The 12889-nt window shown below is 39.6% G+C and overlaps 1 protein-coding gene across 1 annotated transcript in view; it reads right to left on the bottom strand.

Moving 5' to 3' along the window:
• LOC139582524 (protein farnesyltransferase subunit beta-like) overlaps window positions 1–12073 on the bottom strand; it is a 31919-nt gene extending 19846 nt beyond the window's left edge. Inside the window, exons 1-3 of the mRNA XM_071412602.1 lie at window positions 11863–12073; window positions 11373–11437; window positions 5240–5312 (exon numbers count right to left, since the gene is read on the bottom strand). Coding sequence (XP_071268703.1) covers window positions 5240–5312; window positions 11373–11437; window positions 11863–11961 — 237 coding nt within the window. The 5' untranslated portion in view covers window positions 11962–12073. The remainder of the gene's footprint in view (window positions 1–5239; window positions 5313–11372; window positions 11438–11862) is intronic.
• Window positions 12074–12889: the final 816 nt, after the last annotated feature.

The raw sequence follows: 12889 nt of genomic DNA, 5'->3' as shown, positions 1-12889 counted from the left end.
GGCTATGCTATGGCTATGTTATGTCCATTCTATGACTATGTTATGGCTATGCTATGTCTATGTTATGTCCATTCTATGGCTATGTTATGGCTATGTTATGGCTATGTTATGGCTATGTTATGGCTATGTTATGGCTATGTTATGTCCATTCTATGGCTATGTTATGGCTATGTTATGGCTATGTTATGTCTATGTTATGGCTATGCTATGGCTATGTTATGGCTATGCTATGGCTATGTTATGACTATGTTATGGCTATGCTATGACTATGTTATGGCTATGCTATGGCTATGTTATGGCTATGCTATGGCTATGTTATGACTATGTTATGGCTATGCTATGTCTATGTTATGGCTATGCTATGTCTATGTTATGTCCATTCTATGGCTATGTTATGGCTATGTTATGGCTATGTTATGTCTATGTTATGGCTATGTTATGACTATGTTATGTCCATTCTATGGCTATGTTATGGCTATGCTATGGCTATGTTATGTCTATGTTATGGCTATGTTATGACTATGTTATGTCCATTCTATGGCTATGTTATGGCTATGTTATGGCTATGTTATGGCTATGTTATGGCTATGTTATGGCTATGTTATGTCCATTCTATGGCTATGTTATGGCTATGTTATGGCTATGTTATGTCTATGTTATGGCTATGTTATGACTATGTTATGTCCATTCTATGGCTATGTTATGGCTATGTTATGGCTATGTTATGGCTATGTTATGGCTATGTTATGGCTATGTTATGTCCATTCTATGGCTATGTTATGGCTATGTTATGGCTATGTTATGTCTATGTTATGGCTATGCTATGGCTATGTTATGGCTATGCTATGGCTATGTTATGACTATGTTATGGCTATGCTATGACTATGTTATGGCTATGCTATGACTATGTTATGTCCATTCTATGACTATGTTATGGCTATGCTATGTCTATGTTATGTCCATTCTATGGCTATGTTATGGCTATGCTATGGCTATGTTATGACTATGTTATGGCTATGCTATGACTATGTTATGGCTATGTTATGGCTATGTTATGTCCATTCTATGGCTATGTTATGGCTATGTTATGGCTATGTTATGTCTATGTTATGGCTATGTTATGACTATGTTATGGCTATGTTATGACTATGTTATGGCTATGTTATGGCTATGTTATGGCTATGCTATGACTATGTTATGTCCATTCTATGGCTATGCTATGGCTATGCTATGGCTATGTTATGTCCATTCTATGGCTATGCTATGGCTATGCTATGGCTATGTTATGACTATGTTATGGCTATGCTATGGCTATGTTATGGCTATGCTATGGCTATGTTATGTCCATTCTATGGCTATGCTATGGCTATGCTATGGCTATGTTATGACTATGTTATGGCTATGCTATGACTATGTTATGGCTATGCTATGACTATGTTATGGCTATGCTATGGCTATGTTATGTCCATTCTATGGCTATGCTATGGCTATGCTATGGCTATGTTATGACTATGTTATGGCTATGCTATGGCTATGTTATGGCTATGCTATGGCTATGTTATGTCCATTCTATGGCTATGCTATGGCTATGCTATGGCTATGTTATGACTATGTTATGGCTATGCTATGACTATGTTATGGCTATGCTATGACTATGCTATGACTATGCTATGGCTATGTTATGGCTATGCTATGGCTATGTTATGGCTATGCTATGACTATGTTATGTCCATTCTATGACTATGTTATGGCTATGCTATGTCTATGTTATGTCCATTCTATGACTATGTTATGGCTATGCTATGACTATGTTATGGCTATGCTATGGCTATGCTATGGCTATGCTATGGCTATGTTATGTCCATTCTATGGCTATGTTATGGCTATGCTATGACTATGTTATGTCTATGTTATGGCTATGCTATGGCTATGCTATGGCTATGTTATGTCCATTCTATGGCTATGTTATGGCTATGCTATGGCTATGTTATGGCTATGCTATGACTATGCTATGGCTATGTTATGACTATGTTATGTCCATTCTATGGCTATGTTATGGCTATGCTATGGCTATGTTATGGCTATGCTATGACTATGCTATGGCTATGTTATGACTATGTTATGTCCATTCTATGGCTATGTTATGGCTATGTTATGGCTATGTTATGTCTATGTTATGGCTATGCTATGACTATGTTACGTGTGATGATTGTGAAGCGCTACACAAATTCGACAGTAACAAGACGTGGACTTCAAAATGGCACGTCAAGGGAACTCTGCGGTTCAGATGGGTTAAATGGAATAGTAGCCTAGCTGAAATCTGGACCCTGACTGTAGGTCTATAACCGCTCACACAAAGTGCCTTCAGAAAGTATTCAGACCCCTTGACTTTTTCCACATATTGTTACGTTACAGCCTTATTCTAAAATTGATTAAATAAAAATGATCCTCATCAATCTACACATAATACCCCATAATGACATCACAATACCCCATAATGACAGAGAAAACAGATTTTTAGAAATTTAGCAAATGTATTACAAATAAAAAGATAACAGGATTCACTAAATAAGTTTCCATTGATCATCCTTGAGATGTATCTACAACTTGGAGTCCACATGTGGTAAATTCAATTGATTGGACATGATTTGGAAAGGCACATACCGGTCTATATATAACTCTGTGTTGTTGTCTGTTCACACTGCTATGCTTTATCTTGGCCAGGTCGCAGTTGCAAATGAGAACTTGTTCTCAACTAGCCTACCTGGTTAAATAAAGGTGAAAAAAAAAAAAATATATATATATAAGGTCCCACAGTTGACAGTGCATTCCAGAGCAAAAACAATGCCACGAGGTCAAAGGAATTGTCCGTAGAGCTCCGAGACAGGATTGTGTCGAGGCACAGATCTGAGGAAGGGTACCAAAAAATGTCTGCAGCATTGAAGGTCCCCAAGAACACCATTCTTAAATGGAAGAAGTTTGGAACCACCAGGACTCTTCCTATAGCTGGCCGCCCGGCCAAACTGAGCAATCGAGGGAGAAGGGCCTTGGTCAGGGAGGTGACCAAGAACCCGATGGTCACTCTGACAGAGCTCTAGAGTTCCTCTGTGGAGATGGGAGAACCATCTTGGCATCTCCACCAATCAGGCCTTTATGGTAGAGTGGCCAGACGGAGGCCACTCCTCAGTAAAAAGGCACATGACAGCCCGCTTGGAGCGCGCCAAGTGGCACCTAAAGGACTGTCAGACCATAAGAAACAAGATTCTCTGGTCTGATGAAACCAAGATTGAACTATATGGCCTGAATACCAAGTGTCAGGTCTGGAGGAAACCTGGCACCATCCCTACGGTGAAGCATGGTGGTGGCAGCATCATGCTGTGGGGATGTTTTTCAGTGTCAGGTACTGGGAGACTAGTCAGGATTGAGGGAAAGATGAACGAGGCAAAGTACAGAGAGATCCTTGATGAAAACCTGCTCCAGAGCTCTCAGGACCTCAGACAGGGACGAAGGTTCACCTTCCAACAGGACAATGACCCTAAGCACACAGCCAAGACAACACAGGAGTGGCTTCTCTGAATGTCCTTGAGTGCCCAGCCAGAGCCCAGACATGAACCCGATCGAACATCTCGAGAGACCTGAAAATAGCTCTGCAGCGACACTCCCCATCCGACCAAATCAAATCAAATCAAATTTTATTAGTCACATACACATGGTTAGCAGATGTTAATGCGAGTGTAGCGAAATGCTTGTGCTTCTAGTTCCGACAATGCAGTAATAACCAACAAGTAATCTAACCTAACAATTCCACAACTACTACCTTATACACACACACAAGTGTAAAGGGATAAAGAATATGTACATAAAGATATATGAATGAGTGGTGGTACAGAACGGCATGGCAAGATGCAGTAGATGGTATAGAGTACAGTATATACATATGAGATGGGTAATGTAGGGTATGTAAACATAAAGTGGCATAGTTTAAAGTGGCTAGTGGTACATGTATTACATAAAGATGGCAAGATGCAGTAGATGATATAGAGTACAGTATATACATATGAGATGGGTAATGTAGGGTATGTAAACATTATATTAAGTGGCATTGTTTAAAGTGGCTAGTGGTACATTTTTACATAATTTCCATCAATTCCCATTTTTAAAGTGGCTGGAGTTGAGTCAGTATGTTGGCAGCGGCCGCTAAATGTTAGTGGTGGCTGTTTAACAGTCTGATGGCCTTGAGATAGAAGCTGTTTTTCAGTCTCTCGGTCCCTGCTTTGATGCACCTGTACTGACCTCGCCTTCTGGATGACCAGACAGAGCTTGAGAGAATCTGCTGACAAAAATGGGAGAAACTCTCCAAATACAGGTGTGCCACGCTTGTAGCGTCACACCCAAGAAGACTCGAGGCTGTAATCACTGCCAAAGGTGATTCAACAAAGTACAGAATACTTAAGTAAATGTGTTATCAGTTATTTTTGCCCAATTTTTTTTTTTAAACCTGTTTTGCTTTGTCACTATGGGGTATTGTTTGTAGATTGACGAGGGGGGGAAAAAACTATTTAAATCCATTTTAGAAAAAGGCTGTAACGTAACAGTGGGGAAAAAGCGAAGGTGTCTGAATACTTTCCGAATGCACTGTACCCTAATATAATATCGACTACTCCAGAATTAAGAGTTTCAGTAAAATTATAGCCCAAATGTACATTTTGCCTCGAACAGGACAGGTGAAATATGATTTATTTTTTTCAGAAAACGGTTTGGTGTTTTTTAAATATTTTTTAATGGTCTATACAATGTTTTTGTCAATGTTTGGAATACTTAAGAGACAACAAATTGCAATGGGCGGAACATTGGCTCCAAAGTTTAAATTCTTAACGCTTCTTAGAAACTATGACGAGGATGAAAGGAGGCAGGAGACCCTTTTAGAGGCACATCTTCAGTTCTGACCAATAGCGATGAAGAAGAATATCTTGATTAAATCCCCCCCCCATCCACTTGTTTTTTCCTACAAGCACTGACTTTTCTGATAGCTACTATATTAGCTATCTTTACAAGAATACAAATAAGTGGTGGAGATGAGTTCTGAGAGATGACATAAGCCCATGTTCAGATAAACGGCAATTATTATATATAGTATGTGGTCATCAATGATGTGCTATGTGGGAAATACTCGTAGGTAATTAGTTCTCATGCAGGCTCAGAGTGTATACAGTTGTCAGCCTGACAGTAGTCTACATACCGCATAAGCATCGGAGAGATGACGTAATCCCTTCTTCAGGTACTGGTAGTGCTGGTCTCTCAATAGAGTGGGCCTGAGGAGAAAACACAAAGTGGAAATCCATACATGAAACACATAATGGTTGCTAATAGGCTGAGCGCCAGTCTGTTTGTGCCATCATGCCAACTCACTGCCATGTATGGCTTGACAATGACAGCAATGGAGTAGGCCAGAGTATAAACTGATCTGGGACCAGTGTACATTATGGCTGCTAATGCTAGTGGCACATCTATCACTCCAGTGTTAATGCTAAATTGTAATTATTATTTTGCCTCTATGGCCTATTTATTTCCTTACCTCCCGACATTTGCACACACCGTACATAGATTTTTTATATTGTGTTGTTGACTGTACATTTGTTTATGTGTAACTCTGTGTTGTCGCACTGCTTTGCTTTATCTTGGCCAGGTCGCAGTTGTAAAATGAGAACTTGTTCTCAACTGGCCTACCTGGTTAAAAAAAAATAAAAAAAATCTGATATTGGCTTGGATACATACACAACAAACATAGGCTACACAATAAGCTACATACATTTGGGGTACCTTAAACTACTAGGCTACCTTGTATGCATATAATATGCATTTTTATACACGTTTCAAACTACTGTACATTCTACTTAGAGCGACTTCTCTAACAACTTCAGAAGACAATCATCTCTCTCCTTTCTCCTAATTAACTCTGTTGATCTGCAGGTGCCAACAGTGACACGTGCACATCTATTCCCCTGCGCCAAAGGCTGTGTGTGTGTCACATCACACCCGACACTCCCCCTCCTCTCCCGAGTAAGTAACCTTTCCTCAGAGGTGTATGTGCGAGTCTGGTGTGTGTGTGTGTGAGTGGTGTGTGTGTGTGTGTGGTGTGTAGAGGTGCATGTAATTAGAATCTACCTGCTCTGGTCTGCTATGTTCAGTACAGGCTTAGTCACCGAGTTAGTCACAGATCAGCTGGCATTTCATTATTACCCTACTGTACAATAAAGAACATCACAACACCCCAGCAACCACACAGACGTTAACACACTACAGAAGACTTCAAGCACTACAGCTGTTACATATTGTAGCAACCTTTAAATAAAGCATACTGTCCTTTCAAACTTGAATGTTTGGACTAGGATGGACTAGGATGGATAATAACTTTACAGGCTAATCAGAATTCAATTCGAAGTTGTAATTTGTATTCAGATGTGCTGGTCTGTCTTCATCTATATATACACTGCTCAAAAAAATAAAGGGAACACTTAAACAACACAATGTAACTCCAAGTCAATCACACTTCTGTGAAATCAAACTGTCCACTTAGGAAGTAACACTGATTGACAATAAATTTCACATGCTGTTGTGCAAATGGAATAGACAAAAGGTGGAAATTATAGGCAATTAGCAAGACACCCCAATAAAGGAGTGGTTCTGCAGGTGGTGACCACAGACCACTTCTCAGTTCCTATGCTTCCTGGCTGATGTTTTGGTCACTTTTGAATGCTGGCGGTGCTTTCACTCTAGTGGTAGCATGAGACGGAGTCTACAACCCACACAAGTGGCTCAGGTAGTGCAGCTCATCCAGGATGGCACATCAATGCGAGCTGTGGCAAGAAGGTTTGCTGTGTCTGTCAGCGTAGTGTCCAGAGCATGGAGGCGCTACCAGGAGACAGGCCAGTACAAGGCAAACAACAAAATATGTGTGTGTGTGTGGGGGGGGGGGTTCAAGGCAAACAACAGAATGTGTGTGTGTGTGGGGGGGGGGGGGGGTTCAAGGCAAACAACAAAATGTGTGTGTGTGGGGTTCAAGGCAAACAACAAAATGTGTGTGTGTGTGGGGGGGAGGTGGTTCAAGGCAAACAACAAAATAAAATATAACCCTAACCTATCGGTAGATGGGTAAAAATAAAAAATTAAATGGACATTGAATACCCCTTTGAGCATTGTAAAGTTGTTAATTACGCTCCATTGATGTATCAATACACCCAGTCACTACAAAGATACAGGCGTCCTTCCTAACTCAGTTGCCGGAGAGGAAACCACTCAGGGATCTCACCATAAGGCCAATGGTGACGTAAAACTGTTTCAACAACATTGTAGTTACTCCACAATACTAACCTAATTGACAGAGTGAAAAGGAGGTCTGTACAGAATACAAATATTCAAAAACATGCATCCTGTTTGCAATAAGGCACTAAAGTAAAACTGCGGCAAAGAAATGAGCTTTATGTCCTAAATAAAAAGCGTTGTGTTGGATTTTCCCCAAACATATCACTGATTATCACGCTTCATATTTTCAAGCATGGTGGTGGCTGCATCATGTTATGGGTATGCTTGTTATCAGCAAAATCCTAGAGGAAAACCTGGTTCAATCTGCTTTACAGTCATTGGGATACAACTTTCAGCAGGACAATAACCTAAAACACAGGGACAAATATACACTCGAGTTGCTTACCAAGAAGACAGTGAATGTTTCTGAGTGGCCGAGTTACCATTTTGACTTAAATCTGCATGAAAATGTATGGCAAGACTTGAAAATGGCTGTCTAACAATGATCAACAACCAACTTGACAGAGCTTGAAGAATTTAAAGAATAATATGCAAATATTGTACAATCCAGGTGTGCAAAGCTCTTAGAGACTTACCCAGAATACTCACAGCTGTCATCGCTGCCAAAGGGGATTCTAACATGTATTGACTCAGGAGTGTGTGAATGAGATATTTCCGTATTTCAATAAAATGTGCAAACATTTCTAAAAACATTTTCACTTTGTCATTATGGGCGAGGGGAAAAAAATATTTAATTAATTTTTAAATGTGGAATAAGTCAAGGGCCTGAATACTTTCTGAAGGCAATATGATATACTCATTCTGTCATGGTGGTAAAAACAGGTGTGGTGCTTTGAATGGAAAGAAAATGACAGAAACAAGACATTGCTTTGATGTTCTGGTACTAGTACTACCTCTGGTCCGCTGTTACAGCCGCTACTACCTCTGGTCCGCTACTACCTCTGGTCCGCTATTACAGCCAGTACTACCTCTGGTCCGCTATTACAGCTGCTACCACCTCTCGCCCGCTACCACCTCTCGTCCATAAGGATCTAGGGTATGTTTAGCTCTGGTCCAGGGCATAATTCAGCTGTGCTCTCTCTCTCTCACTCAGTCAGTCACTGGCCATGTCCAAATTGCGTCCTAAATAGTTGGCCGTTTGAGTATGCAAAAAAATGGTGTTTAATAGTATGCAACAAATCGAGTATACTTCAAATGCCCGGATGCAAGTCATTTCGGCTTTGACAACAGCTGATAATTAGATATCAACAAATAGTGGGAAACAACACATTCGCGCATTCTTGGTATGCCAAAACAGAGTGCTTTATAATGTGTGAATTTTTGAAAAATCTAGTAGGGTTTAAATGCCAGGATGTTCTACTCATTTCCTCTCTTCCTCTAGTAGGATTAGATGCACACTTTTCCTCAATGCATTGGAAGAGGTGGGCCGCGAGTGATATGCCCTAGTTCTGCCAAATAATGTTTGTACAATGTTGTTGTCATGTTGTGCTGCTACCATGTTGTTGTCATGTTGTGTTGCTACCATGTTGTTGTCATGTTGTGTTGCTACAATGTTGTTGTCATGTTGTGCTGCTACCATGTTGTTGTCATGTTGTGATGCTACCATGTTGTGTTGCTACAATGTTGTTGTCATGTTGTGTTGCTACAATGTTGTTGTCATGTTGTGCTGCTACCATGTTGTTGTCATGTTGTGATGCTACCATGTTGTGTTGCTACAATGTCGTTGTCATGTTGTGCTGCTACCATGTTGTTGTCATGTGTTGTTGCCTTGCTATGTTGTTGTCTTAGGTCTCTCTTGATGTAGTGTTGTGTTGCTACCATGCTGTGTTGTCATGTGTTGCTGCCTTGCTATGTTGTTGTCTTAGGTCTCTCTTGATGTAGTGTAGTCTCTCTTGTTGTGATGTGTGTTTTGTCCTCTATTTATATTGTATTTTTTTTTTTTTAAATCCCAGGCCCCCGTCCCCGTAGGATGCCTTTTGGTAGGCCGTCATTGTAAATAAGAATTTGTTCTTAACTGACTTGCCCAGTTAAATAAAAGGGTAAATAAATAAAATTATAATTATAATAAAACAATCAAGTAGCCAAAAAACAAAACAAGGCTACTTAAATTGAGAAGATGCCGAATAGCGAAGCTTCTGCGGTGGTGTTCAAATGTAGACGGTCATTTTGGTTCTCCTTAAAAAGTATCACGAGTATTACATCGTAGGCTACATCTTGGAAAAACAGAAGTCTTAATTCAATTTTTAACCCAAAGGAGATTTCTATTTTCTCATTGAAAAAAATAAATAAGTGTTTCTTGTTCTCTTGGCCTTCGTCAAAGCTTTTAAACGAAGTACTAAACCACCTTTTGATTTCTGCCACCGGGGCACCTGGGACTCGCGATGTGGCTGCGTTATTGATGTCATGTTAATCATGTGGATTGTTTTAGGTTTTGTAGGCTAGACTACCTATTTAATGAATGGGTCAAGCTTTAGCAGTCATTCTGATCTCCTTCCCAATGAGCAGTGTTTATTACATAAATACATACATATTACATATACATATTAGTTTATTACGTTGCTGCGGTTCTGAATTGAGATGCACCAGCCTTTTGATTAGACTTTTTTGTTGTTGTTGTGTGTTTAAGCTACTTGACTGATTAAATAAATACAAATGTTTTAGTTTGTGTGTTTAAGCTATTTGACGGATTAAATAAATAAATATACATATAATTATTTTAGTTTGTGTGTTTAAGATATTTTGACTGATTAAATAACAAAGTCAAGGTATTGGAGTGGCCATCACAAAGCCCTGACCTCAATCCTATAGAAAATGTATGTGCAGAACTGAAAAAGCGTGTGCGAGCAGGGAGGCCAACAAAACTGACTCAGTTACACCAGCTCTGTCAGGAGGAATGGGCCAAAATTCACCCAATTTATTGTGGGAAGCTTGTGGAAGACTACCTGAAACATTTGACCCAAGTTAAACAATTTAAAGGCAATGCTTCCAAATACTAATTGAGTGTATGTAAACTTGACACAAGCCGGTGCGCCTTGCACCTACTACCACACCCCGTTCAAAGGCACTTAAATCACCCGCTGAATGGTACACATACACTAATGTCTCCATAGTCTTAAGGCTTAAAAATCCTTCTTTAACCCGTCTCCTCCCCTTCATCTACACTGAAGTGGATTTAACAGGTGACATCAATAAGGGATCATAGCTTTCACCTGGATCTACCTGGTCAAACTGTCATGGAGAGAGCAGGTGTTCTTAATCTTTTGTATAGTCAGTGTAGAACTGCATTCCTATTCTATTCATAGTTTAGAGAAATTGATCTAATTGGAAATGAGCTATTATCAGGATGGCTCATGTTTTTATTTAACTAGGCAAATCAGTTAAGAACTAATACTTATTTACAATGACTCCCTACCAAAAGGCAAAAGGCCTCCTGCGGGGACAGTGGCTGGGATTAAAAATAAAAAAACAAAATGTAATTAAAATATAGGACTAATGTAATGTATGTCTGTTAAATTTGAAAAACCCAGCCGCACTTGGCCCCCGCCCCACCTATTCAGCCAGTCAGGACCCGCTACTGCGTTGCAGCCGTGGCATACTGCATACTTTTAACTAAACGGTACGTGCTAAATAGTATGAGACGATGAGTACATAGTATACCGTTTAAGTATGTAGTACGCTAGTGTGGGTATTCGGACACGGTCAGTCACTCAGTGAAAGCGCAGCCGAACCACGACCTGCACCGGAGCTAGTGTTTGTTCAGAAAGGTGAAACGTTAACAACCTTGTAGATAACTTGTTCAGAAGGGTGAAACGTTAACAACCCTGTAGATAACTTGGACTTGTATGTATCGGTCTTACTCAAAGTATTTAGTTATATGCTCACAAAAAGTTTTTTTTTAAATGGCCTTCAACTTGAACTTGAAATATGCGGTCAAATTTAATGTAAAAGGCATAGCCTAGTAGCATTCAATGCAATGACAGATTCTCACATACAAGACTAAGTCTGTGATCATGCTGAAAACCAGAGAATGAAGGCGAACATTTACTTACTGTGGTAAGCTGTGTATCTGTTTGTAAACACTGATTACTTCTTGTATACTGCGTTCGACTTTTCTCTGGATAACATAAAAGATGTTTGAGTGAGACACACGAAGCAGAACAGAAAGTGCGAGCTTCAACCAGGCATGAGAATGAAACTGACTGCATGCACACACTATAGTTTTGTTTAAACATCTATGGATGGCAGAAAAAAAAACACTACATGATTGGCTCTCATATCTTTATCATACAGAACATTATCATTATTCAGAATAACAACGTTGGAGCCGTTTCTCACTCCACTCCTTAGCCAACTAGTTAAAAGTTATTTTAATCCAACATCATGTGTGACAAAATGCATATGCAAGTGGTTTTAAAGGCACATCTAAAAACACCTGTTTATGATTGCGCAAATCCCTTCTTGGCTCAAATGTGTAGCTAGACAGCGATGTTTGCTAGCTAGCCATGAAAACTAAAACGCTAATCTGTCCGTCAGGTTCACCTGCTCCACTGAAGTCACCGTCTCCACTCCGTCGTCTGTGAACTTCTCCGAGGAGTGCCATTCGCTGAAGCACCGTAACGGCGCGGGTACACGTTCCATGATTGTTTTGTGTGTACCGTTATTTTCCCATTAAAATGTTCTCTGGTGATCAACAACTAATACAACACGGCGAGGTTACTTCCTGTTAAGTGGGCGGGGTTTCATAATATGCATACGGCAATGCAGATGGAACAATTTAATCCAAAACGCGCACCCGTCTCTCAATTCAATTGGCTCTGTCTCTCTCTCTCTCTCTCAATTCAATTCAATTCAATTCAATTGACTTTATTGACATGGCAAGTTATTATTACTTACATTGTCAAAGTATACATATCGAAAAATTTAAATAAAATATATATGTATATATATACACAAAATATATATATATTTATATATAAATAAATGGTGGGACTAACAGCAATAATAATAGTAGTAGTGGACATGGGATTACCATTAATAACAGCTACAACAACAATATTAATCAGAACAACAATACATTAAAGCAACAGTAGTAGACCAGTGTCAACATGACTGAGAAGACACATGACCTGGTACGAAAGACTCTCTCTCTCTCTCACCCCCAAGGCCTAGTATTAATTTGCTGTCATATTAGTGCATGAATATTCTGATGAATCCTAAAATACATGCCTAGGGGGTAATTTATGAAAAATGTGTCAACTCAATCCAACCATGCTTTATTTATTATGTGGTAAAACTTATACTAGAATCATTTTGAGATAAACATGTAGGCTACTTGGCACATCATAAAACAACATTTATTTTAGGCTGTAGGAATAAAAGGAATAGGCCTATTTTTAATTTAGCTCACTTTAGGTAGCCTAGGTTTACTTTGCACAATTACCCTTCCTGATGTAGCTTACGGACAATAAAATAATAAAGGTGTTTCTTCTGTACTTTGTTACTCCCGCGCTTTCTCAACCAACCATCTCGTGTGTCCGTGATGTCAAGTGAAAAGCGGATGCTGCCG

The sequence above is a fragment of the Salvelinus alpinus genome, chromosome 8 (genome assembly GCF_045679555.1).
Source record: "Salvelinus alpinus chromosome 8, SLU_Salpinus.1, whole genome shotgun sequence".
NCBI classification, from domain to species: Eukaryota; Metazoa; Chordata; class Actinopteri; order Salmoniformes; family Salmonidae; genus Salvelinus; species Salvelinus alpinus.
This window is presented reverse-complemented; position numbering and strand designations above follow the sequence as displayed.